Here is a 24,910-nt window from a genome sequence, read left to right on the forward strand (position 1 = left end):
TGTACTTGTGTACTTTTTTTTGCCTCCCTTTTTCGAATTCAGAATTCAAATTACTAGACAAAAAATTACATCCTGAGAAAAGTGGATTTTGAGGGTTATAGCTTCATAGACCTCCATTCATTCTGTACTCGACCGTTAGCGCCTTCATATGGAACTTAAGTGGAACTGCAACCAGTTCAGAACCCGGAAGATTCCCGTGAGTGGGAGTTCTCCCGTTTACTAGACTGGGATTCCTGGAATTAAAGAAGTAAAGTGCGCAGACATTTGAATAATTTTCTCCTGGTTTCTGACTTTTTAAAAGACAAGTTCGTGACTTTTATTTTGAAAAAAGTGGCGCTTATAATTATGTATTTGCTTATCGCCACCAAACAGTTCCGCTAACGTCTATTGGCTGTGCCAATAGCCAATGAACATACATTTTGGTAGTCATCTCATCGTATCACATGTGTAAGACTTCCAGCAGATCATCAGAATGGTATGAATGTTTCTTATTATTTACTCATAACAACTGAATATGTTGGCTATTTGAGGCCAGTTGTCTATGAATGGGACAATTTGTTTTAGCAAAAATGGCTTTGTTTGTGAATTACAACTGTGGTTGGTAGCTCTAGCTAAGCGGAACAATCGTATGCTCGTTAGCTCGGAGGTTAGCTTGAACATTTTCTAAGAAACTCACTTTAAGTTACGAAGCATCATGCTAACATGTTTTAGTTGCTATAGTTATGCACATTTCTAGCTACTTCATTGTTGACGCTTACCTTTTGTTACGGTTGTAGAGTGATCGGCTTCGTGTGAGAAGCCAGTTCATAAAAAGTCATTCATTTGTGTAACGATGTATGAGTAGGGCTTTGACCATGGTGGTGTGTCCAATGCTAAGGAGATAACATTGTCTCTACATTACAGCTTCGTCGAGAGACGAGACTTAGACGGGAGTACCTGTACAGGAAGGCCCAAGAGGACAGAGTACGCACTATTGAGGAGAAGAAACAGAAGCTGAAGTCTGCTCTAGATGGTATGACTGGTCACTCATGCATCCCAAGTGTGTTACATGTTATATGTAGTCTTGATAATAAATCAAATGGGCGTTTTTACCAATGTGAGATGGGCCTGACATTTAATAGTAATATCTATATTTTTCTTGTTGACAAAAATGGTGTATTCTTGTTTATGGATTTTCATTTTGCACAGACAACCGTCTCATTCCAACTGAGGTCCGCAGAGAAGCTGTGCAGCTACAGAAGTTACTAGAATATGATGATGAAGGAGCTGAGGGTTTGTGACATACTTCTTTCGAAGATGTATTGAATGCACCCCTTCATGTCAAGCACGCTGTGTGATAATGCACAATATTCATCAAGAAGGGTCTGTCCAGGTGTCAGCTCCCACATGGATGACGAGTATAAGTGGGCTGGAGTTGAGGACCCCAAGGTGATGGTCACTACGTCCAGAGACCCTAGCTCAAGGCTGAAAATGTTTACCAAGGTCAGTCCCATTTCTTTCTGGGATCCCGTCCTGTAATGACGGGATAATATTGCGTGTGTCTAGCCTGACGTTGTCATACTCATAATTCTAGTCAGAATATGAGTCTGATGCCTCTCCGTTGGGCTGTGACTATGGGGCATGTTTCAACCGAACTCGTAAAACAAATGCCTCTTCGCTCAATTGGATAGACTTACAACCAACCATAGCAACGTAATGTTGTTTGTTGAAAACAAATTCAACCCAAGTGCTCTTTTGTGAAGTTGTTGATTAGGTTACTGTTGATCATCTGTCCATTATCGTATAAAACCCGCCCTGGCAATTTAATTGGTCCGCCCAGCTCCTGGTTTTATATAGTTTGTCCCCAATACGAGCCCCTCCAGACCCAACTTCCCGACCAAATTTTTGTTGTGGGTGGGGCTAAGTTGGGCTGCCAGCCAGGCTAGCGTGTTTCACTGATGTAGCTGGAATTTCTTTTGGTGTGACAGGAGGTGAAGTTGGTCTTCCCGGGTGCTCAACGCATGAACAGGGGAAATCATGAAATCAATTCCCTGGTGCAAGCTTGCAAAGCCAACAATGTAACAGATCTGGTCATTGTACACGAGACTAGAGGACAGCCAGGTAAGCAAAGCAACATTCATTTACCGCACTCAAATAACAACCATTTGTAATTGATTTACATGTGTCCCTTTTAGACGGCCTGGTGGTGTGCCACCTACCGTTTGGACCAACAGCGTACTTCACCCTGTACAATGTAGTCATGAGACACGATGTACCAGACATTGGTACCATGTCTGAAGCTTTTCCCCACCTCATTTTTCACAACTTTTCCTCACGACTTGGTCGAAGGGTGAGATACTTGACAATTAACTTGCAATTGGTTCTGTTAATCTAAATCTATGTTTGGTTGCGCTAAGAATTGCTATCACTTTCAGGTGTCCAACATCCTAAAGTACCTGTTTCCAGTACCCAAAGAGGACAGTAAACGTGTAATCACATTTGCCAACCAGGAGGATTTCATTTCTTTCAGGTTAATAATGCAGGACTTCTGTAAAGGAAATATCAGCATACATTACAAGTATACAAGTCTAACAGAAAGTGTAGATGTAGGTTTGATTCACCAAGTCTTGATTCATGTCTTCATTTCACAGACACCACACATATAAGAACACAAATCACAAAAATGTTGAGTTGACAGAAGTGGGGCCCAGATTTGAAATGAAATGTAAGTACCGAAAGTTACGCTTGTATTGTATAGCACTTTTTGAACCCATAGTGCTTTTTTCAATATTTTCTTTACTAATTCTACCTTCTTTCTGTAGTGTATATGATTAAGCTTGGTACCCTGGAGAATGAGAGTACAGCGGACGTTGAATGGCGCCATCACTCATACACGCACACAGCTAAAAAGAGAAAGTTTCTCAGTGTGGAGTAGTGTTCTAGTCTCCGTTACTCTAAACATGGGGATGTATTTGGACATTTCATTTGTGCTGCATGGAAATGTGACCTGATATCTCTTGGCAGCTTTGTCATGGTCAGAGGTATCCATTTACTTCATCCATTTCCCCCCACCCCATACCTTTTTGTGCAACCTGCCATATTTTTTACCTTGGGTTTATTTACATCCATTGAAATTGATAACATTTCCAAATAAACACTGCTTTAAAACATCTATTTGGCTTTGTTTGTGCTTTTTTTTTCTCCAAGCAATAGATATAATTACACATTTACATATTTATATTACAGTATTTTACTTAAGTTATTACCTGATGAAGTAGAACAACGTTACATCTACGACTGCCCAGTGGGCGGCGGTAATGCGTGTTTTCAGGTTGCCAAAACACCATAAACTTCAGATAAACAAGAAGAAGACGAAGAAGGAGTCGCCCATCGCTACTTCAGAGAGAATCTTGTTGAGAGAATTCAAGATGGCAGTTTCAGGTGAGACTTGATCCCCGAGATAAACAACATCAAACTGTTTATTTGTGACGATTGAGAAAGTGTACACGGTCAACTGTTTAGTGCAATGTATTACTGTGCAAAATAGAATTCAACTGCGTTTTAGTAGAAACGAACGGTAGATGTGGCTAGCTGGCGCGGTAGGCTTGACTAGCTATTCCAATAGTAGCTAGCTAGCGTTAGCCACTTAATCCCTTTCTGCTGTAAATCTAGTAAGTACTTGTTGAGTACAGCACGAAGAAACACCCGACAAAAATTATGAAGCAAATAATAACGAAGCCTCGTCGATGCAGCAATGTCACTTAAGTAAAATGACACATAGTTACATTTAGCCTCATTCACCAGGCGACCACTGTCAAACATGGCCTCCAAAATGTCGAAATGTCATATTGCTAGCCAAGCAGTCAAATCCTTCTATCCTAAACTACGATTCCCATTGCTCTGTCAGTTTGTTTTACTGACTTGCGGCCACATGTGATGCCAAACAGTACATCAGCTCAGACCTATGTCGAATGAGAAACAAAGGTCTGTCGGATATATTGAAGTAAGCCAGTCTTTCAAGTAGATCAGCAGGTAGCTGTCAAATCAGAAGTCTAGCACACGGCACGGAAGAGTTCCAGATTGCACGCCACACAAACTAGCTGGTCTGATGTAGCTATTACTAAATGTCCATAGAGTGGCAACAATCTTATCCGTAGTTTGTCTGATTGCAAGGTTTTTCTCTATTTTGGCTGTGTTTGAGTCGCACAGTCATACACCCCCAAATTGTAATCAGGATTGCATTTGGCGTTGCAGTCGATCAGTAATCAGAGGCTTCATTTGTGCATTATTTGTTCTGTTCATCATCCCTCGTTACATAGTAACAAAGTAACTTCAAGTATTATGCAGTACCAAGAAAAGGCAAGTCGTTTAAGAAGAAGTAGTCTGTGTCCAATCTATGGGCCTTATGCCAAATATAATCTGATTGTACAATTTGCACTATAATACAATTGTACCTATAACAGTCCTTCCTAAATGATCTGAAACTCAAAGGATGTTCCAGTGACCTCATTAAATGCAGATAGAAATACATACTGGAGTGGGTTGACAACACATCTAATCAAGTGTTGTCTCAGGTTCCAGGTAAAGGGCTCACTCCCTCGGACCCCCCAGTGCATGAAGTTCTCCTGCAGTTGACGTGACTTAGTGCTGCTGCCTCCTGTTCTCCTACCTTCCCTGCCTTTCACCATGTCCTCCACCTCCTCCTCCTGCTCCTCCTCTGGAGAAACCAGCCCAGAGGATGTACCTCGAGGTGGGGGCACCATCAGAGTCTACCTCCCCAATAAGCAGAGGACAGTGGTAAGACAGGGAGATCGCCCAGGCAGTGGAGCATGTTCAGTCGCTCATGTCTTTGCAGTGAAAATGTCTCGACAAGCTTGCCGTTTTTCACAACTGTAGAACTGCCAACAGTTGGTGTTATATGTGCCAGCTGGTGCTTGCTTCTGTGTCTTATGAAATGTTCTTCCTTTGAGAAACCTTAGAAACAGGCTGCCTTGTATATTAGTATTCAAAAGGATATGGTGTGTCACATTTGTGTAAAAAATATACAATTATATATATATATATATATATATATATATATATAGAATGCATATACATTGGCATCAATTAGCCATAGGATAACCAGAATTGCTGAGCGTTTTCATGAAACTCGTTGAAAATGTTATACATTGTGTGCGAAAACAGGTGAATGTTCGCTCAGGGCAGACGGTATTTGACAGCCTGGACAAAGCTCTCAAAGTGAGGGGCCTCAGCCAGGACTGCTGCGCTGTATTTCGACTCCTAGAGGGGTAAGTTTGTCAGTCTTCTCTCGCTCCATAGAGGAGCAGTCGTAGGGTGTACTCTAAACGGACTGCAGCTTCGAGTGTACCCCCAATATTTGTGGTGTCGTACTCTCACAATCCTCTTGGGAATGGTTTGAAAAAGAGAAAATTCTGTGGAAAAAAATGTAGTGGTGTGAACGTGTGTGTGAAGTATTTGTCCTCTGTCCTCCCTCTCATGGTTCTGCCGCCGTCCTCACAGGCGCAAGAGGCTGACAGAATGGAACACTGACATCACCCCGCTGGTGGGGGAGGAGCTCCTGGTGGAGGTGTTGGACGATGTCCCTCTCACCATGCACAACTTTGTAAGTTGGCGCGCTCTCGTGTCAGAATCTTGGGGTTGGGGATAAAAAAGGGCCTGGGGCATTTTTCAGGACCAGGTGCCATTGTCTTTTTTTTTTTGCAACCTTTTAAATCTTAATGTGCTTTGGGGGGGGGAAGAAAAAAAAGAAAGGAAGGAAGGAACATTTAGATGTGTGTCGCCAAGGATTGTGTCTCATCATCCAGGCTTATCCCATGACATGTTTCCAGGTACGTAAAACCTTCTTCAAGCTGGCCTACTGCGACTTCTGCCACAAGTTCCTCTTCAACGGCTTCAGATGCCAGACGTGCGGCTACAAGTTCCACCAGCACTGCAGCAGCAAGGTGCCCACCGTGTGTGTGGACATGGACACCATGACCAAACGGTGAGTCCTCCTCGGAAATACAGGCAATGTAAACACGACCGCCGCCGCCCCTCCTCCTCCTTCCTATCAGTGCAGTTTAGATACACCGACCCCCCCCCCCCCCCCCATGTCCGTGTTCTCGTTGTGCATCGCCACCTGTCCGCCCGTCACCTTTTATGTGTTTCATCTGTGTGCTGTATGTTCCTTGTGTCTAGGTGTGGGCCCAACCCCTGCACAGATGAGGGGTATCCTCAGATATCCATACTGTTGCCAGACAACTCCATATCCCAGAGTGACATAGCCTTAACCCCAGAGCCTCCTGGGTAAGAACTCGTTCACAGCAGATAAGATGAGGAGTGTAAGCGAAAGCTCCTCGAGCGATAGCGTGTGGAGGCTGCGAAGGGGGACCAAGTCGGTTGACGTTCCCCCTCCCCCTGGGTGTTTCTTGTTGCGTTTCTCGCAGGCTTAATCTGCTGTCCCCCACTTCGGCCTTCCGCTTCCCCCTCCCTGGTGCTGAAGGCCAGTCCCTGCAGAGGCATCGCTCCACCTCCACCCCCAACGTCCACATGGTCAGCACTGTGGGGCCCGCGGGCACCAGCATCATCGAGGTCAGCCCGCACCCCAATGCCATGCGACGACACGCATGCGGTTGCGTCTTTTTTGATCCGAGTGCAAATGCCGTCTTGTAATGCCTTTCTTTTTTTCTCCTGTATTTTTCCCTCTGCTCTCCTTAGGAAGCACTAAAACTCAACAATACCATGGGTAGGAGTTCAACTTTTCCACTTTGCCGCCATGATCCTGCATTCCATCGTGGCTGGATTGCCATTCTGTTTCATATATGATCCACATTCTTTTTTTGGTTTGTATCCCCAGGTCCTGAGCCCTCACCCAAGCCCTCCACCAGCCCTCCCTCTTCCCTGGGCTCCCCAGGCAGAAGACCTCCTAAATCCCCCTCGGAGCACAAGGAGCGCAAGCAGTCGACCTCAGACGACAAGAAGAAAGTGGTATGTGCTCCCAAACCCCCCCCCCCCCACCTCCCCCTCTCCCCCTCCCCCCCCCCCACCTCCCCTAATACTCACGTGTCTCTGGAGGGCAGTGCTAAGTGTCCTGTATGTTCCAGCACCGTGGCTACAGAGACTCTAGTTACTACTGGGAGGTCCACTCACGGGAGGTCAACATGCAGAAGAGGATAGGTGCCGGCTCCTTCGGGACTGTTTTCAAGGGCAAGTGGCACGGAGACGTGGCCATAAAGATCCTCAAAGTGACAGAGCCGACGCCTGAGCAACTGCAGGCTTTCAAAAACGAAATGCAAGTCCTGCGGTAAGTCACTGTCGTCATTTTTTTGTTGTTGTTTGTTCGTTTTTTTCTCTCCTCGACACAAAGGGGGGCCCCCTCCTTTGTGTCATTACTATAAACGAGCGAGGCGTCGGTGCTGAATCGACCGAGATTACAGTTGTGTGAAAGTTTTAGATTGCGATGTCAGAGCTCTGCAGGAGATTGACAGTTAAAAAAAAAAGAAATTGCATTAAAGGGGTGACTAATGCCTGTTATTGCCCCCCCCTCCCCTCACTGTGCAGAAAGACACGCCATGTCAACATTCTGCTGTTTATGGGCTTCATGACTAAGCCCAACTTTGCCATAATCACCCAGTGGTGTGAGGGCAGCAGCCTGTACCGCCATCTGCACGTCAGCGAGACCAAGTTCGACACCATGCGCCGCATCGACGTCGCCAGGCAAACGGCACAGGGCATGGAGTAAGACAGACTTTGTCTCACTTGATACCGGTCTTCTGAATTCATAGTTCACCGTTAAAATGATATATATCAATCCGATGTATGTATTTAGATGTAGATTTTTACAGATTTTTGCTTTGCTTTACCATGCATTTCTACAAATTGTGTTGACATTGATCTCTTGATCTTTTTTCAGCTATCTTCATGCCAAGAACATCATTCATAGAGACCTGAAATCCAACAGTATCCTTTTTACATGCCGGGCATGTACTTTTCTTAGAGAGATTTTAATTTGAAATTAATTAGACACTGAATCTTGGCCTCGTGCAGTAAGGAACTGCATATCATGGGAAGCAGGACATTTCTTCAGACATGCAAAATGAACAGATGTGCCATAGCTGCTCTCACCACAAACTGTTCGTCGTCACCTTAAATGTGAAGTGTCGGTGTGAGCAACAACTCCCTTTTCTTAACACCTGGGTGACTGGGAGGAAAAATAAATCTCTCAGCTAGTTTAGTCAGTGTTTTGGTCTCTGCAATGAATGAATTTTCTCTTTTTGTAAATGTTTAAAGGTCCCCATGACATGCTGTTTTTGGATGTTTTAGAACGTGTCGTCTCTGTGTCTGTAGCTTTAAATGCGAGGAGGAGAGAGGCGGGGCTAACTGCCACGCTTTGGTCGTTTTCAAGCCATGATGTCTCTCAATATCGCGCTCGCACGGTCGTAGCTCATTTTCTCATTGGCGGGCCAAATTCTCTGGGCGGGCAAAGCAGTGAAAGGGGAGGTTACCTTTCCCCTTATGCCGACGTTTGGGCATGTGAAAACGGTGCATGTGAGCTTTAATTTTCTCAAAGGCGGAGCAGAATACCCAGTTCTTGGTTTACATCTATCGCAATGTCAAGCCACTGGGGGACCATAGACAGGCTCATATTACTCTCGCATTAATGTTAAAAAACCTCATAAAGTGACATTTTCATGCCATGGGACCTTTAAGAGAGCTCGGTTTCCATGCGTGCGTGTTATCCATCCCTGTCGCCTTGTTCCTTAGCGCGCCTGCCAGACATCTTCCTCCACGAAGGTTGGACCGTGAAGATCGGTGACTTTGGGCTGGCCACGGTGAAGTCTCGCTGGACCGGCTCACAGCAGGTAGAACAGCCCAGCGGCTCCATTCTCTGGATGGTGAGTCACGAGCGCGCAGACATCATCTCATCAGCCCCGTTCAGGTTTCGCTTGACGGTTCTGCTGTTGCGTCAAGTATGGCGACTTCACCACCGTCCGTGTTTCTTGAGAGCACCGAGCTAGCCGTGTGTTTGCATCGTAGGCCCCCGAGGTGATCCGAATGCAGGATACCAACCCCTATACATTCCAGTCAGACGTGTACGGATATGGGGTGGTACTATTCGAGCTAATGTCAGGGACCCTGCCTTACACCAGCATCAACAACAGAGACCAGGTGAAGTCTTTTTCAAGCCTTCCAAAGCAGCAGCAACAAGAATAAATAAATACGAAACAAACAATAATTAAATACGAAAAAGTCTTTTCACTGACTGTCATCCACTCCTCTTCCTCCTTTTTCGTGCCACTCAGATCCTCTTCATGGTCGGGCGTGGCTACTTGTCCCCAGACCTCAGTAAGATGTACAGTACCTCCCCCAAGTCCATGAAGAGGCTCATCATTGACTGCCTGAAGTTCAAACGCGACGAGAGGCCTCTCTTCCCTCAGGTAAACCCAACACCCAACACCGCTTATCTGGCGGATCGTTATGGAACCGTCGTGGGAAACCTTTCTTCTCCAAATTGCAGATTTTAATCATGTTTCATTTATGTGTCATATATATTGATTATTTAAAAAAAAAATACTTGTAAAAAATAATAATAATTGGGATTTAGACTTTTTGGTTGTTGTTAATGTGTCCCCAGATACTGGTAAGCATTGAGCAGGTCCAGGAACTGTTGCCAAAAATCGAGCGGAGTGCCTCGGAGCCCTCGCTGCACAGGGCCGTCCACGCAGAGGACCTGAACCCACTCCTGTTCCACACCACCCGGATCATGCCCCTGTGAAGCCCCACCGGGGGAGCCAAGAGCTGGTTGGCCGAGCGACCATCACCCGCCAATGCTGCGGCATTCTCACGGTGGAGACACACACAGAGAGAAAGAGAGAGAGAGAGAGCACTGACGGCAGAGAGAGAGAGAGAGAGAGAGCACTGACGGCAGTCCATTCCACCACACATTCCTCCCCCCCTATCGCCCCCCTCATCCCCCCCCCTTTCGCCCCCTCCCCTGGGCAAAAGCTGGAGCATTGCCCAAGTCGGGTGGCGCCACTAGATGGAGCCCCGTCAACATGTGGTGCATCTGGCAGGCTGAAGACTGTCCCTGCACATCAAGCAGCACTCCCTCCCCCCCCCCCCCCTGCTGATATGCCCAGGCAGTTTGGTGTGGTCCGTGCCGGAGACCCCTACATTCCTGTTAGGCGATGGATTTCTCAAGGCTGCTTTTGGGGACACTTTTTGTTTGTTTTTTTGTAGTACCATCGGAATTTCATGGTGAGCTTTCAAAGAGCAAGGAGCAGGAGAGACAAAATCGCTCTGAATCTGATGTGAAAAAAAAAAAAGTGGTTATCCATATACCACTGAGCTTTTGTTAATTCATAGTTCCTTGCAGTCTTAGTATACATACATATACATACACGTATGTATATGTGTGTGTATATACACACACACACACACACATTTAGTTAAATTGCTGCTATAAAACATTGATTGGTATGCCACGGAGACCAGCAGTATGGGACTCAAGCAACACCGCACAATTGTCTGAGCACAGTAACATTTCCAAAAGGCTTGCACTCTCTCCATTCAAAACATCGAGCTCCGCACAGCATTGAGTTACGACACGGCCACCAAAGCTGTAGTCTTAAGCTACTGTAAGAGTATTCCTGAAAACGTGCTTACATTTAGCTTGATTTATACATTGCACCATGGAGCAGCCACTGATTGTTTTAAGGTGGTGTTAGGCCAACGTTTCCTCACATATCATATCATTTCCACTTTTCCTATATTTCATAGACTTCTGCAGGCTTTTTTGGAGATCGTCTTGGGAGAATTTGTCAATGTAAACATCATGTGTAACCTGCATACCCAGAGCAGAAGAGAGGGCAAGTCCTTGCCTTCCAAGATACCTTTTTCCCAGGCTAATTTCTGAATGTCCTCTGGCCTGGTGTTGCAATCTCGTCTTATTAAAGTGTTTAATTTTTCTTCACCATAGGGAATGTTCACAGCTCAGGTGAATGGCATTGTCTGGTGCAAAGCGCAGTTTCTGAATGGGTGTTCAATATTGATTTGTTTGCTAGCTCTGGCAAGTGGTTTAAAACGAGCTGCCTTAATGTAAGTACTGGCTTATTTACTTGTTGTACCCTAATGGCAATGGTGGAAGTGCAGAGTAATCGGTTTTTATTCCAAATCATTGTGGTATGGATTATTGGCAATCATGTGATATAAAAAAAACAAAAAAAAAACACCAGCTTTTCAATTGAAGATACTTAATGGAACGTTCAACTGTTTGGGACAGCTGCAAGCGAATACAAGCCATGTTTTCTTTGCTGTTTTCTTTGTACTGGTGTTAATACAAACTGCTGTTGCTTAGGCTACATGCTAGCACAGGCCACTAGTTGCTGATGAGCAATGCTTTCACTTATTGATTGTCAGTGTACAGAATATTTTAGTGGTCACCTCAAATGAGGGATTTTGCCAACCAGCCAGTTATCAGAAGGATGGGAGTTTCTTGTTGGGCGTATGCGGTGGATGTAGGCTAGTTCCTCTCAAACACGTTTGGTTTCTTATTTCACTGCTCCCTGGTGCAATGCTGAATTCCTGTGTTGCTGAGGCTCATCAATGATCACTTTAGTTTTAGCATCTTGCGTTGGTCAAACTAACAGTAGCTGTGATAGTGACCCAGCACGGGTATGCTTGGTGTTCTCTATGCTGGCAAATGGCTTGAAGTTAGAGGGTGTTATTTGTCAATACTGTATTTTGACGTGGTCAATTTAACAAGTGCAGAGCTTATCGTGGGGGGGGGGGGGGGCGGGGGCAGTAGTTATTGAACATTGCAGGACTGACAGCTTTTGTAAGAAGCAGATACAGGTTTTTAAGCCTAGATATTTTCAAGTTAATAAATAAGTAATAAATAAGGGGAAGGGCTGGGTACCCTCCTCTGTTTTCTTATTCCAGTTATGTTGGTGGCTGTGGGTTGGGTAAGGATGCGGATAGGGTTGTCCGGGGCTTTGGTGACACGAGGGTTGGGGAAAGGCTCAATTTTTTTTCTTATCTAATTTATTGATGTAATTGCAGATTGTGTGAGTCTGCTTTTCTTGGATCTTTTGGGGTGGGTGAGATGTTTGTTTACGGACAGAGATCCCTCTTTGCAACATTTAAGTCATAGTTAGGGTTCTTTCTGATTTAGAATGTTCTTCAAGGCACGGTACTGTCTCAAACTACTTCTCCAAACTAGCTTATTTCTCAAACTTAAGTGTGGCTAAAAATGGCAACCTAAGCACAGTAGATGGATATCAAGGCAAGAAAGTGTCATACGATCGATGCAAAGTGCAGAGAAAGACTAAATTACATTTTCTTTCCAAGGGCATCTATCATTTGTTGTATCTATTGTGTAGATTACAGGAAAAATTGAGTAGGCCAATGGCTGAAACGTATCTCTCCAAATAAAATCTATTTTACAGACTTGTCGCAATAGAGCTAGCAAGGAGAGATTAATTTGTTTTCCAGTGCATGTAGAAGTATACATGATGCAAGCATAGTATCTAATTTTTCTGGTGGCATTGCTTTACCATAGTGTAACATCATGTATTCCCTGATTTCTCTTGATTAAGGGCTCAGATTCTATCATGTCTTTTTCATTGAAGAGGTGAAAACGAGAGTATCGGAGTGTGAGTTTAGTTGACTGCATGCCTTTCTCTTCCAATGACGACAGCGTTTCGTCTGTTGTCTGTTGAGAGGAGAGGTGGGGGACGGGGTAGGGGGTGCCACATTGACCAAAATTGAAAAGTAATATACCGACTTCCCTTAAAATCAAGTCTGCAATAAGCGCATGATGTCAGATAGAAGATACCACTTACTGTCTCAACAGAGTAATGGCAGGGAGTGGGGACGGAAACCAGACAAACTCAACAGCTGTCTATTTTAAAGCAGAAATGAGAATCGGCGAGCTGTGTCAGTAGTTTTGCATATCTCTAGGTGAACTGCAATAATTGTGTGTATAGTTTCTGAGGTGTCAGGGGTGTTCAGTTTGCAATAAGTGGTATATTCTGCTGTGTACAGTTACATTTTTTTTTTTTTATTATTACAAAACTGTACCTTGTTTCTATTTTTGTGTGATGGTTTGAAAAGAACAAAATTATTTTAAAATGTAAAAGAAATCTTTAGTATTTTTGTAGGTTTTTGTCTTAAAATATTGAGGATGCAGGATTATATTCTTTAAATAAAACTGTGGAATACTTATGGAAATCCTGTTTATCTTGTACAAACAATGCAAAATGTCCTCGGTTGATTTCACAACGACGGTGAGTTTACCCTTTTCAAAGATGCCTATGACAAGCCCCTTTAGTCTAAACGAAACTGGGGTTTAGTTTGACTTGTCTAAAAGAAGAAGTGGCCATGCCCTGAGTTTAGCAGGTTATGACCGAGTGGCAGGAAACAATGTGACGTTTGTTTTTAGCATTGGTTTCTCTGTGGTGTACAGTCCATGATTAACAGAAAACAAATGGCAGATGCACACATCTTGCAATCATGTAAATGACACACTTGTTTAATTTGTTTTGAAATTCAGGTCCTAAGGGCAAGCAATAAAGCATTACATTAAAAGATTCAGATGATATTTACAATCCTGGTCAGTATAATTTAGCAAAACAAACACGTAACAAAAAACACGTGAATGTAAAAGGAAAAAGCGGTTTATGATATTAAATTAATCTCTATAATTGTCCTCAAGTTCTTTGATTTCACAACCATGAATCATTGAGAAGCTTCCAAGCATTAATTTGTGATCACTGTATATTTTCAAATCACCTGTTACATAACACCAACATTAATATTTAATTTATATTTTTATAAACCTTAAACTTGTTTTTTAAAGGCTTATTCCAGGAGAGCTATATGTATAATGGTGTGTATTTGTATTAACACAGGCGTGAGAATATTACAGATGGGGATGTTGTTAGTGGAATGGTTGCTTCATAATTTGTATCCGAGTCCAGATCGGCTGATGTGACAGAATAGGGTCATTGAGAAGCACATCCCCAGCACCTGCCAACACAGACAAATGTAAAGATGTTATAGGTGCAGGTGTTAGAATAGTACTAATAAATGGAAACAATGGTCATACCTCAATGACGCAGAGCACTATCACGCAAATCCCGACGCTTAGGAAGTTATCCTCAAACCAGACCTTCAGTTTAGTGTAACAACCCTGTCATCAAGGACAGAATGAGTCATGATTTATTTTGGTTTCAGCCTATGCACTATGCATAGGCTATGCATGTGTCTTTTTGGTGTTGGCTAACCCCACCCACTGGCTTACATAGAAAGAGATGTGACATCAGTATCATACCTCTTTCCAGAATGTGTTACAAGCGGTTCCTGGTGGTGAACAGCAGGAATCTGGTATTTTGTCCATCCAGTCAGAGGCATTATAGATTCCACAGCATTCGAGCTATATATATATTATATATATATATATATTATATATGTGAAAAGTTATGGCGAGGAGATACACTTTTTGTTCATTCATATGTATGAAGTATGGGAATAATAATTGCCACTCACCGTTGTTTGAATAATATCCCAGTCATCTCGTGAGTCGGTTGAATTTCCACTTTTCCTATGTTTCATAGACTTCTGCAGGCTTTTTTGAAGATCGTCTCGCAAGAATGTGTCAATCTAAACATACATCAACAGGCTTTTATAACAATTTGCTGATGGACAAGTAAGGAGCGCCTGTCCATAGCATTTATCAGTGTATCTTAAAGGTAGACTTGACAATGAATGGACCGATACAATATAGCACAGTTGGCTTCAGGTCTGCCTCAGCCTCACTGTCAATCTCTGCTCATGTTCCTACCTCTCTCTCATAAACCAGCATAAAACAGGCTGCAGCCAGCTCCACCAACATCAAGAGAAACAGCAGGATGAAAAACTGGAACGAGTAGGAGAAAAAAACACGAAGCATCAAAGAAGTATTTGCTTTGAATTGTCAAAGTCATGCTTGTGTTGATGTTAGTGACTTGTTTTTAGAAGTGGGATTGAATCGTGTCGTGGTATCACACACAGCGATGAGGAGACAGCGGTTCTCTTTCAGGGCACCGAGGAACCCCAGGAAGGACACACAGGTGATGATGATGCCAATGATGAAGAGAACGTTGGCCAGGTTCAAAGAAGCCAAGGAGGGAATGAGGGAGGACACCTTGGAGTTCATCATCATATACAGTCCGAAGCCAAACACAGCTGTTCCACACATCTGTCATAAATATAACACAGACATCAGGAAATATCATGATGGTGAAATGGAAGTACAACGAAAGTGTCATACTCCAATTGAGTAAGTATTTCATCTCTGTGCAACATGTTTGGAATAATCAAACAATTAAACAAATGGTTTGATGTTTCGCATACTTACAAAGAACAGGAAGTTGACCAAACACATGGTGTATTTCAAACACTTGAGGCAACTTTGAGTCATCTTCAAAAGTATATATTAAACCTGTGGAAGGAAGAAAGCAGTGTTCAGAGATACATATACAAGTGTTTAGCTGTTTGACACTTCCTAGGTATTAACTTTAAGAGATATTGAGATACTGAGAACATCAGATTCTGACTTCCTCCCTTCACACAAAAGGCATCGAATTTCCTGTCTCTCACGAGGGTAACAAATGTCAAATCAAGAGGAAGTGAATGCTCTATAACGTATGATTTTTTTTTCACACTGCTTTACATGTACCAAATCAACCAGGCACAACATTTATAATTCAAACCAAACCATGTTTGACAAAAAAAATTGGTTATCACAATGAGTAACATATGTCAAAATAGATTATATAGCAACCAAAGTCACAGTTTTAAAATATATGGGTGGGGTTTTCATCCGTGTCACTGCCAACACAGACCAACTACAATAAAACATGTTAATTAACCTACTATTTATTACATGGCAAAAATGTTGCAGTATGCTAATCATTTTAATGTATTACTGATAGTTACAAATAAATGATAGAACAGTATAACACCTTCACTGTTTTATAACTTTGATAGAACCAGCCAGAAAAAATATTTATTACCTTGTCAGCTGAAATTTGTTCTCCTTTAAAAAAGAAAGATCTTAATTTATAAAGTGTGCTGCAATGTTCCAAATTTTACTGCCTGTACTTGTTACTTGCCTATTCTGTTGTGTTATCAAGGTGCTGTGTCGTGTAAAAAGGCAGTGTTGACCAAACACCAAGTGTCTACTTCCTTATTTTAGGAACAGCAATACATGTATGACAAAGAGTAAGGGGGTTTCTCAAATGGCACAGCTGGGGAGAAAAAAATTACATTAATTCAAATAATGTTAGAGGGGATTATTGAACAATGATCATTCTTTTTTTTTTTTACAAATATAAAATGTATTTTCTCTGTTCCAAATGAAGAAATAATTTAGAAAGAACCACATTTTTTATTCTAATTTTTGTTTTTAATGTTTTTTTTATACATATGTTTTAGATAAACACAAACTATGAACATTGATATTATACAATTTAAATTATGTATCCAATCGAATCAAGTCGAGACACATGAGAAACATTTTAATTAAGTACTTTGGGTACTTAATTGTTCCATTGTCTCTTTTCACTGGTAACCAAGACCATTTTTGCTGAAGTAGCAGAAGAGAGGGATGCTGAAACACATACAAATGAACTGTAAAAAAAAAACAGGCATGTTTTAGAGTCAGGTATCAGCCATATCAAACAATATACTCAACACACGAAGCCACAAGCAGCTACTCTTAAAGCCACCAAACAAAAGAACATCAAACTCACACAATTTAGAAGAAAGAAGCCGGGAACGTCTAGTAAATCTATATCTACAGAACTGCAAATACTATACACACATGTAAAAATACCACATAAATCGATGTGTACCTGTAAAATGAACAGAGAGACGACCCCAGCACCAGTGCTTTGAAAATCTGTTGCAAACCAGTTCCTCAGCTTTGCATGACAGCCCTGGAACACATTTTGTTTGTGCAATGTTTAATTAAATGAACGTGATCTTGATTTCTTGTTGGCCTATTTTGATCTGATTCTGTGTAGCAGCACTCTGCACGGAAGGATACCATATAAGACATCCAACATTGTTAATCATAAAGTTAGAGACAAAGTCTCTTGATGTGCCAAAGGGCTTTGTGGGGGATTTTTTATGGAAGTGCAGACTAAACAATACTACCATGTCTATAATATGGTATTGCCTTTAAATATATTAAGACAGTACCATATTACGGTACTAACACAGATAAGGGCCTACCTCTGGCCAGTTGGGTTGAGGGAGGATGTTACAGGGGTTTCTGGTACAGCATGACACAGGTATGCTTCCCTCCCAGTCTGCTTCTCCATGGACCCCACAGCACTTAAACTGGACAGAGCACAACACAGCAGCTGCTTTTCACAAGCTCAGGTGTCCAATGGTTCGCATCTGACCAGCCAAAGAATTTCAACTTAGAATGACATGTTATATTTCGTTTTAGGTGGTAGTTGCAGTAAACACTCACAGTGTGCTGGACTGCGTCAAACTCATTTTTCATGGCCAGATTCTCGTCGTTGGAGGAATGCTTGTATATCTCCAGACTTTTCATCAGGTCTTTCTCAAAGAAAGTATCTATCTGTGAAGGACATACGCTCAAGGTCGCTATTACAAATGTAATATATTCATTTTTCATTCAGCCAATGGTTTTAATCAATGTACAACTTCTTTTTTTTTCTTTTTTTTTGGGGGGGGGAGGGGGGGGGATGTGTCATCCCTTTGTTGTGACCTACCTCTCTGCTGTACACCAAAAAGACACAGGCCATAGCCAGCTCCACCAGCATCAGAATGAACAGAAGGGTAAAAAACTGCAATCATAACATCAAAAAAGAAGAACTGTTTCCCAACCTTCGTGAAAGGATAGAAAACGAGTACACAAAAGGTAGTTACAATACTGTGTTGAAGTGGTGCTTGCTTATAATTACAGTTATAAGCATGCAGCGATTTTCCTTCAGGGCACCCAGGATCCCGAGGTAGCACACACACGTGACGATGGTGCCACTGACCACCAGTGTGTTGGCAGGTTGGATGGGCAAGAATGAGGTGATCAGGGAACTGAACTTGGAGTGCATCATCTGGTACTCCCCAAACGCCACTACAAACGCACCGCACAGCTAGACCACAATAGAACACAGAAACAATATCACGGTCTAATACTTGCATCCCCTCTGCAGGATGTTAAATATATTACACACAGCACACATTTATCATCTTATTATTACTACAATATTACTATTTTACAATTTAACCTACATACCCAGCATAGGAAGTTAAGGAAAATCATCATGGTTTTCCAGCAGTTTACACAGGAACGATTCATTCTTTTTCGGTTTGGATATCCGTCAGCAAAGTAGGAAATAACCTGCTGATAATACTTTAGCTTTAAATCCAATTTAATATTACATTTATTTTTAAACTCCTATCACCTTCTCGTACATCTTCAGAGAGTAGAGTTAAGGCAAGTGGCCATGATAATCCAGAGCTAAAGGTGGTGTAAGTGTTTACCAGACAACTGTGTTTGGTATGAAAACATTGAGCATGGTGCCACCAAGACCAATGCAGTTTTACTTATCTAAAGGGATCGGCTCATACGAACATTGCTCTATTTAATTACGAAGGATCAGATCTTTACTTCATATGTTTATTTTGTGAGGTCAAATTTAAGTACCATGCATTTTACAAGTCTATTTCAGTTTAATCAGGTGAGATCAAATCAAAAAGTGCATTTGATGGATGAGGAAATGAACGGAACTCCTGTTTTAAAATACACTCTTAGAAACTGGAATAAAAAATGCAGACCTACCTTAGATGAAACTATCCACTGGTCAACAGAGTTGCATCAGTTGAAGTGGTAGATACAGTATCCAGCTAACGTCTGTTGCTTGTTCCTCTAGCTTTATGACTGAAAGGTGAGGGCTGGAGGTGGCAGAAGAGGGAGGGTTGGAGGAGGCGGTATACAGTGTTCTTTTTTCCAGCCCATTCCGCCATCCAGGCCTCAGAACAGGACATTTACATTTGTATAAAGAATGAATTATTCTAACCCTAACACCTGTACTAATACATACAGTGCCGAAGTGTTTAAGGTGACAAGGACATCCAAGCACTAAACAGCTGGATTGAGTGGAGGTCTAACCATTATTCTAATAGTTTGTACCAATGCAAATAACCTTTCCATATACTGTGTGGCACCAACAACCACTCTAACTGTTCTTGGTAGTAAATCTGTGTTGTAAAAACAATATATATTTAAACATTTCTCATTAAGATCATACAAAGGTTTATTCAAAAAGGGTTTGACACAGTAACACACCAGTGCTCATTCTCTTTAAAGACAAACAAAAGAACATCTCACAGCTATAGTTTTAAAACAAGCTTTGATGAAACCCTATGACCGTTCACATTTTCATCACCCCTGATCATACTTCTTTAAATAATCACGCATTTGTGTCACAACAAGATGGCTCAGGACAGGACACAATAAATTACCCTCTCAAACCACAGGAATCCCTATCATACTGTCCAGTGATGAGCTATAACAAGGGACAACATTGAAGTAAACATTTTGGATGTGGCAATACACGAGGTCCCTTCCATAAGTTCAGGACCAACGCATTTGGGTAAGGCAACGGCAAATGAGTGTCCAGAGAAGATCCATACAGCGTTGAGATGGCAAACGGTATCCAGTGCACTCAAACTTGAAACTGTACACCACCTTCAGTGAGCTTGGACATCAGACACTGGAGACCCTATGATTTCTTTTCACAAAACTACATACAAAGCAAAAAAAAAAGACGCAAAAAAATGAATACTTTCACAGCAACAACAAACAAAAAAAGATTCAATTAGCAAAAGTAATGGATCGACAAAGTGAATCATACAAGGCATTACATTAATCAATTAGCTTTACAATAAACAGCTTCACAACAAACAGCTTTACAACAAACTTGCAGGATTACATTAGCAGTATGCTCAGCATTACAACTGACGGGGAAAACAACGTTTACATAGTTGAGATTTGTTTTGTTTATCTCCAATGTATAGATCTAACAGAGAAGTAAGGTAGACCCGAATAACTGAGTGGTACATTCAATGGGAGACAAAGAAAATATGGTTTCACAAAGACAAGGTTCCTCCAACCTTCACTACAAGTTAGGGTATGCCTAGTTTAGGTCCTGAACTAGGCACTTGAGCTCACAATACACATCAATTATATCCATTGGACACATGATAATGGGCTTATCACATCAGTGCAATTGGAAAGCCAGTAGAGCGTAACACAAAACTGATGAGAAACAATATACATAAAGAGAAAAGGGCACGCCTGTTACAGCCATTATGTTCACTGTTTAAATGTTGATACGGCCACTCAGTCCTAGTTTGCAGCTAATAGGTCGGTCTCTTTAGTGTAGCAGTAAGAGATTACCTTAAACACTGGAGGCGAAAACAACTGGTTGAGATGACTATGGAAATTTACAACGAACAGGTTTCCCTTTCCAGTACTCTCTGCTAAGTTGTCCAGGTTTTTGAGGTCAGTTTTCTCAATTGAGGTATCGAAGCAAGGGGGTTTTGTTCGGGAAAGCTACGTCAGGAAAAGTGATTGGCGCACTGTATGTTGATAAAAAAAAAAAAAGTGTGGATTCTCAAACTCCCTCTCGTCCTCAAGTGTTTGATCTGGTCTCAGTAGAATCGCTTGCGGCTGTTCTCCTTCCAGCGTCCGTACACGACCACAGCGACCACGCCCAGGACGAAGAGCCCGATGATGGAGAAGATAATGGTGAAGAACAGTTGGACTCCACTCATTCCCTCCTCCTGCACCTCCACTGAAAGACAAACGCGCAGAAACATCAATGGAATGACCTTGGAGCCGCGGCTTAAACAAAGGCCCGCATGTTGAAATCTGGCGGGTGGGTTTGCTTTCAAGGACTAATTGAAAGGACGATGGCGTCGCTGTTGTGCTGCACCTTTGAACTGCCCCATGTTGTCCACGCTGGGGACGGTGACCTCCTCCTCCTGCTCTTCCTCCAGAGTCCGCTCCACGGTCAGCTGGTACAGCTTCATGGAGATGAGATCATGGTTGTCTGGAAACACAGTGACAACGATTGTCGGAACAAAACCACATCCACCAGTCAGAATATCCATAAAAAGGGTTTGCTACCAGTATTAGCATGGTCAGTAGTTATTTATGACTAGTTACAATGATATATGTGATCAAACAGTCCAACCCTGAAGAAGATACTGCCGGTTGAAATGTTTGTTCAACTGTTAAATTATTGAGAGCACATGGTTGTGTGAGTTTATATCCATGCAGATAGTGAACCCACAGCGACTTGGGTAACCATGGAAAGCCCCGTAAGCGGTTGTACCTGAGAGGTCACCAGTTACAGAGGAGGCTCCAAAAAAGTATCCTTGAGGCAGCCGAACACCTGACACATCAAAACAGTCCTTCCACTCGCGGTTGCCATCTATGTCCAGCATTACCTGCAGAATGGGAGATGGAACAGAGTATGTATCCTACTGTGTGTGTGTGTCTGTGCCAGAATTGCCTCTCTATGGCTCTGGCCTGTGTATAGCAGTGAAACCGGAAGGTGTGGGCAGCTCTCTCGCTCTTACAGTCAGCCTGTTTTTGGAGTATCTGATGAGGAGGAAGGTGTCGTGGTTGACGTTGCGCACCGGGGCGGTGCATCCACCGACCTCAGTGGGCAGCCCATCACGATCGTGGTCGTAGGCCAGAGTCCCGTTCCCCACCATCGCTGACACATATGGGAACACTCGCTGTGGGCGGGCGGACGGGCGGGCGGGAGGGAGATAGAACAGAACAGAGGTATAACCGTGTTATGGAGGGAACCGAACCGTACGGGAATTTGAACCACAGGGAAACAGGAATGTCTGGGGCAAAGGCATTCAATTGCACTTTGGTTCCAGGTTTCATGCAGCGAATGGCAATTAGCGATTCCCAATGAAACTTCTACAAAGCACTACAGACACGTATCAAATGTGGATTGACAGATTCAAACTGAATGGAGTGTTGGTTGAGGTAGATAGGGGACAGTTCATGGAGTGATGGGGTTGGGTGGTTAATTTAACATAGCTACCTGAGTTGCGGGATTTTGCTTCTTCTACATCTCCCAGTTGGTAGTGAAGAAATACAGGGTGAACTTGTGATCATTGGTAGGGAATGGATAGACGGGTGTGCAGTAACAGTAACCACGGTCATCATTCGAGTGTGGGGGACTGTGTAAGGTGTGAAGGATAGAAAAATCACCTCATGGTTCTTGTTTTCATTGGGGTAGGTGTCCACAAATACCCCAAGGCCCGTGAACAGGTTGATGTTCCCAAACACTGGACCTGCAAAAAATGTCATCTGTGATGAGTATTTCATGAAAACCACTAATACGAAAGCAAGATAGTAGTGTCATAATTAGTGTCCTTGATTTGGTTTTAACTGTGAGAGGGACCCTTGAGGGACATGGCAGACTTGGTACCTATTTGCATGCGTTCTTTGGTGAACCATAGAGCCATTCCATCTCCATTGAGATTCTTCTTCCCCTGACCGTGAATCTTGAAGTGCACCTGGAGCTCCCAGTCTCGCAGGTAACAGGGCTGGATGCACAGTCACATGATACACACACATGTGCACACCCATGCACACGCACACGCACGCACACAAACAAAACCGAGATGATAGGCTGTTAGTGGTGTGAAACCAGGGTCTGGGGTGATGTTGTGACATCCTTAAAACATTGTAGACCGAGTTACCAGTGTTCTGGAGCACTGAAACAGTTCAAGTCTTATATTGTCAGATGCACAGAACACAGAACAGAACAACACAAGGTCAGACTGGGCACTGAAATTCTTAAAACTTGTCTTAAGACAAGCAAACAAGATTCAAGTTATGGTGTTAATCTGCTTGTGTTTTAGGTTGTAGTTCAAAACTCACAATGCGGCTCCACACAGCTCCTTGTCTGCTCTGTAAGTCGGGGGTCAGACGAACAGTCTCGGTAGTGATCATTGCAGTACCCATTAGATCCCAATGAGAAGAACTGGAGGAGCCCAGCCCTGGATTTACAAATAGAAATAATTCACTTGGAAAAGTCGACATATAATGTGACCAACAGCCTCATTTCAAGATATGTTTAAGATTAACTCTCAAATATTTGTAATTACATGGTATGCCGCTTCCGCGTACGCCATTGCGCAATCAAATGTCGTAAGTGGTGTCACTTGTCACTTGAGTTTTGCCAGCTGCCTGAGGCTGCCCAACCAAACTGTTTTACACAATATTTTATAGGCCTGATTAAAAAACCTCACTGTTACTGTATCGTATAATACACTTTCAATATTGTCAACCGAAACAAAAGCAGAACAGTCTAATGTGATAACAACAGCTAGTTAGCTCACTAGCTAATAGAGCTACAGTACCTTGATATGGTTTTGTCAGCGAGTACTCCCTCTTTAAAAAGTCTTCCATCTCGTATCCATTGTCTGCCAACGACGAGCCAATCAAAAAACACATAACAACGAACATACAGGTTAATTCATTAATGTTTCGGAGATTAAATATTGAATATAATTTCCGAAGACTACTCATTCGAGACAGAATATACTTTTCCATGGTGGCAGCCATATTGACTAATAATTCTACGACCGCCCATATTTTCTATTGGCTTGCCGATTTAAAGGGACATTCAAGTTCAAGTCTTTTGTCAGGTACACAGAACAGGTCAGACTGGGCACTGAAATTCTTAAGACAAGACAACGCAAGCACCTGGTATAACATATAAGTATACTGAACATAATTTACATCAATGCTGAGCTTAAATAAGTGAAACTTCCTAAATATACAGATAGCAATAAATAATCGATTATAGCCTACTAACCCTAATACTAAAACTCCCTAAATATAAAAGATAACAATAAATAATACACTATACTAACCTTAAATGCACATAATACCTATTACAACCCTATAACCTATTCTAACCTAGGTGGAGACAGTACAATAGTGCAAAATTGGAGATAAGTGACTATGTCAATGACCATACATTCATGTCCCAACATACCCATACTATTAAGTGTACCAAATAAAGAGTCTGGTAAATCCAAACACATAACCTGCCTGCAAAATCGCACTCTTTTTACTTTTAGTAGCCTACGTAGCCTACTGCAGTTGCATTTACAAGTATGTACTGTTGCATGATGAAGTATGCATGCAATTAGGACATAGGCTACTTTAGGCCAACAGTCTCAGAAGTCCTACACTTTTATTTTGTCTCCTGGAGACCATCCAAAGTCCAGAAGAAATGTGAGAAGAAATAAAAAATGTTCAATAAGCAACACACCTGTACAGCTGTTGCCTCTATACGGAGCTGCTCTTAATGGCTAAGGACTAACACAATAATACAGTAGGGGGTGGGGGGGGAAATTAATTCGAATTTGAATCGCAGTAGTTCACAAATTTCAAAAATCGTTACAGGGGGACACGCCCCCCCCCCCCCCCCCATATTTAAAGAAGGACAATTTTTCCCCCCCAATATTTTTTTATACTGTATGAATATGCGGGCAATATAGATGACTGCTAGTAGCCTACGTCTTTCTTTCCAGCTCCGAAAATATCAAACACCGGCCAGTCCATTTCCCAAATCCATTCGACTTGCCCCTACATTATACATTAACGAAACCCATTTCTCCTGAAATCCATGTCATGTTTTCCCTATAGCTTATACACCGTCCATGAGTGAGTTAGCATCGCGACATCAGACAGACATTTGGTACACTAGCATAATCCCTGAGATAACGACTAGGTGAATTACACTAGAATTTTGAATTAGTGCGAATTTGGATTGAAATACTATACAGTTTACAATTGTATGGGACTTTT

At 42.5% G+C, this 24,910-nt stretch overlaps 5 protein-coding genes across 8 annotated transcripts; 2 read left to right on the top strand and 3 right to left on the bottom strand.

Moving 5' to 3' along the window:
* The first annotated feature begins 229 nt into the window (after nt 1-229).
* Nucleotides 230-3,151, top strand: imp4 (IMP U3 small nucleolar ribonucleoprotein 4). Of its 2 annotated transcripts, none has more exons than XM_084690449.1 (9): nt 230-475; nt 904-1,012; nt 1,189-1,272; nt 1,373-1,482; nt 1,968-2,100; nt 2,175-2,329; nt 2,415-2,509; nt 2,631-2,704; nt 2,802-3,151. In XM_084690449.1, exons 1-9 carry the CDS (start codon nt 473-475, stop codon nt 2,912-2,914), a joined length of 876 nt encoding a protein of 291 aa, XP_084546575.1. In that variant the 5' UTR covers nt 230-472; the 3' UTR covers nt 2,915-3,151. The 2 variants fall into 2 exon arrangements, with proteins under 2 accessions (XP_084546575.1, XP_084546574.1); XM_084690448.1 differs by lacking the exon at nt 230-475 and adding an exon at nt 614-646.
* A 135-nt stretch (nt 3,152-3,286) lies between these two features.
* araf (A-Raf proto-oncogene, serine/threonine kinase) lies at nt 3,287-13,203 on the top strand. Of its 2 annotated transcripts, XM_084690129.1 has the most exons (16): nt 3,287-3,420; nt 4,554-4,776; nt 5,164-5,267; nt 5,500-5,602; nt 5,829-5,983; nt 6,178-6,285; nt 6,426-6,570; nt 6,697-6,724; nt 6,836-6,966; nt 7,083-7,282; nt 7,540-7,716; nt 7,892-7,938; nt 8,755-8,873; nt 9,016-9,147; nt 9,282-9,416; nt 9,614-13,203. In XM_084690129.1, exons 2-16 carry the CDS (start codon nt 4,666-4,668, stop codon nt 9,752-9,754), a joined length of 1,836 nt encoding a protein of 611 aa, XP_084546255.1. In that variant the 5' UTR covers nt 3,287-3,420; nt 4,554-4,665; the 3' UTR covers nt 9,755-13,203. The 2 variants fall into 2 exon arrangements, with proteins under 2 accessions (XP_084546255.1, XP_084546256.1); XM_084690130.1 differs by lacking the exon at nt 6,178-6,285.
* A 280-nt stretch (nt 13,204-13,483) lies between these two features.
* Nucleotides 13,484-16,189, bottom strand: LOC146232739 (leukocyte surface antigen CD53-like). Its single transcript, XM_084690131.1, has 8 exons — nt 16,035-16,189; nt 15,377-15,460; nt 15,029-15,217; nt 14,822-14,896; nt 14,527-14,640; nt 14,312-14,413; nt 14,087-14,170; nt 13,484-14,007 (listed from the first exon to the last, which is right to left on the bottom strand). Exons 2-8 carry the CDS (start codon nt 15,437-15,439, stop codon nt 13,936-13,938), a joined length of 699 nt encoding a protein of 232 aa, XP_084546257.1. The 5' UTR covers nt 15,440-15,460; nt 16,035-16,189; the 3' UTR covers nt 13,484-13,935.
* A 392-nt stretch (nt 16,190-16,581) lies between these two features.
* On the bottom strand, nt 16,582-18,352 carry LOC146232740 (leukocyte surface antigen CD53-like). Its single transcript, XM_084690132.1, has 7 exons — nt 18,290-18,352; nt 17,958-18,146; nt 17,766-17,840; nt 17,501-17,611; nt 17,257-17,364; nt 16,875-16,958; nt 16,582-16,650 (listed from the first exon to the last, which is right to left on the bottom strand). Exons 1-7 carry the CDS (start codon nt 18,350-18,352, stop codon nt 16,582-16,584), a joined length of 699 nt encoding a protein of 232 aa, XP_084546258.1.
* A 933-nt stretch (nt 18,353-19,285) lies between these two features.
* Nucleotides 19,286-23,666, bottom strand: lman2lb (lectin, mannose-binding 2-like b). Of its 2 annotated transcripts, XM_084690718.1 has the most exons (9): nt 23,452-23,666; nt 22,970-23,088; nt 22,515-22,632; nt 22,295-22,377; nt 22,125-22,148; nt 21,643-21,804; nt 21,396-21,510; nt 20,994-21,110; nt 19,286-20,852 (listed from the first exon to the last, which is right to left on the bottom strand). In XM_084690718.1, exons 1-9 carry the CDS (start codon nt 23,654-23,656, stop codon nt 20,710-20,712), a joined length of 1,086 nt encoding a protein of 361 aa, XP_084546844.1. In that variant the 5' UTR covers nt 23,657-23,666; the 3' UTR covers nt 19,286-20,709. The 2 variants fall into 2 exon arrangements, with proteins under 2 accessions (XP_084546844.1, XP_084546845.1); XM_084690719.1 differs by lacking the exon at nt 22,125-22,148.
* Between the last annotated feature and the right edge of the window lie 1,244 nt (nt 23,667-24,910).

The sequence above is a fragment of the Hypomesus nipponensis genome, chromosome 24, assembly GCF_054491055.1.
Source record: "Hypomesus nipponensis isolate SF chromosome 24, ASM5449105v1, whole genome shotgun sequence".
Classification (NCBI taxonomy): Eukaryota; Metazoa; Chordata; class Actinopteri; order Osmeriformes; family Osmeridae; genus Hypomesus; species Hypomesus nipponensis.

Bases quoted from the DNA above. Each gene is read 5' to 3' on its own strand.
- LOC146232739 (XM_084690131.1), bottom strand. From the start codon at position 15,439: ATGACTCAAAGTTGCCTCAAGTGTTTGAAATACACCATGTGTTTGGTC. The intron at 14,414-14,526 runs GTGAGTGGCAAT...ATATATATATAG, and splicing joins GGGATATTATTCAAACAACG to CTCGAATGCTGTGGAATCTA. The intron at 14,008-14,086 runs GTATGACCATTG...CTGTGTTGGCAG, and splicing joins TAGTGCTCTGCGTCATTGAG to GTGCTGGGGATGTGCTTCTC.
- araf (XM_084690129.1), top strand. From the start codon at position 4,666: ATGTCCTCCACCTCCTCCTCCTGCTCCTCCTCTGGAGAAACCAGCCCA. The intron at 4,777-5,163 runs GTAAGACAGGGA...GTGCGAAAACAG, and splicing joins CCAATAAGCAGAGGACAGTG to GTGAATGTTCGCTCAGGGCA. The intron at 9,148-9,281 runs GTGAAGTCTTTT...CGTGCCACTCAG, and splicing joins GCATCAACAACAGAGACCAG to ATCCTCTTCATGGTCGGGCG.
- imp4 (XM_084690448.1), top strand. The intron at 1,483-1,967 runs GTCAGTCCCATT...TTGGTGTGACAG, and splicing joins GGCTGAAAATGTTTACCAAG to GAGGTGAAGTTGGTCTTCCC. The intron at 2,705-2,801 runs GTAAGTACCGAA...TTCTTTCTGTAG, and splicing joins GCCCAGATTTGAAATGAAAT to TGTATATGATTAAGCTTGGT.
- LOC146232740 (XM_084690132.1), bottom strand. From the start codon at position 18,352: ATGAATCGTTCCTGTGTAAACTGCTGGAAAACCATGATGATTTTCCTT. The intron at 18,147-18,289 runs GTATGTAGGTTA...ATTGTGGTCTAG, and splicing joins TCCTTAACTTCCTATGCTGG to CTGTGCGGTGCGTTTGTAGT. The intron at 16,651-16,874 runs GTACACATCGAT...TTTTTTTTACAG, and splicing joins TCTCTCTGTTCATTTTACAG to TTCATTTGTATGTGTTTCAG.
- lman2lb (XM_084690718.1), bottom strand. From the start codon at position 23,656: ATGGCTGCCACCATGGAAAAGTATATTCTGTCTCGAATGAGTAGTCTT. The intron at 22,149-22,294 runs GTGATTTTTCTA...TGGGAGATGTAG, and splicing joins ATGAAAACAAGAACCATGAG to AAGAAGCAAAATCCCGCAAC. The intron at 21,511-21,642 runs GTAAGAGCGAGA...CCCATTCTGCAG, and splicing joins ACTCCAAAAACAGGCTGACT to GTAATGCTGGACATAGATGG.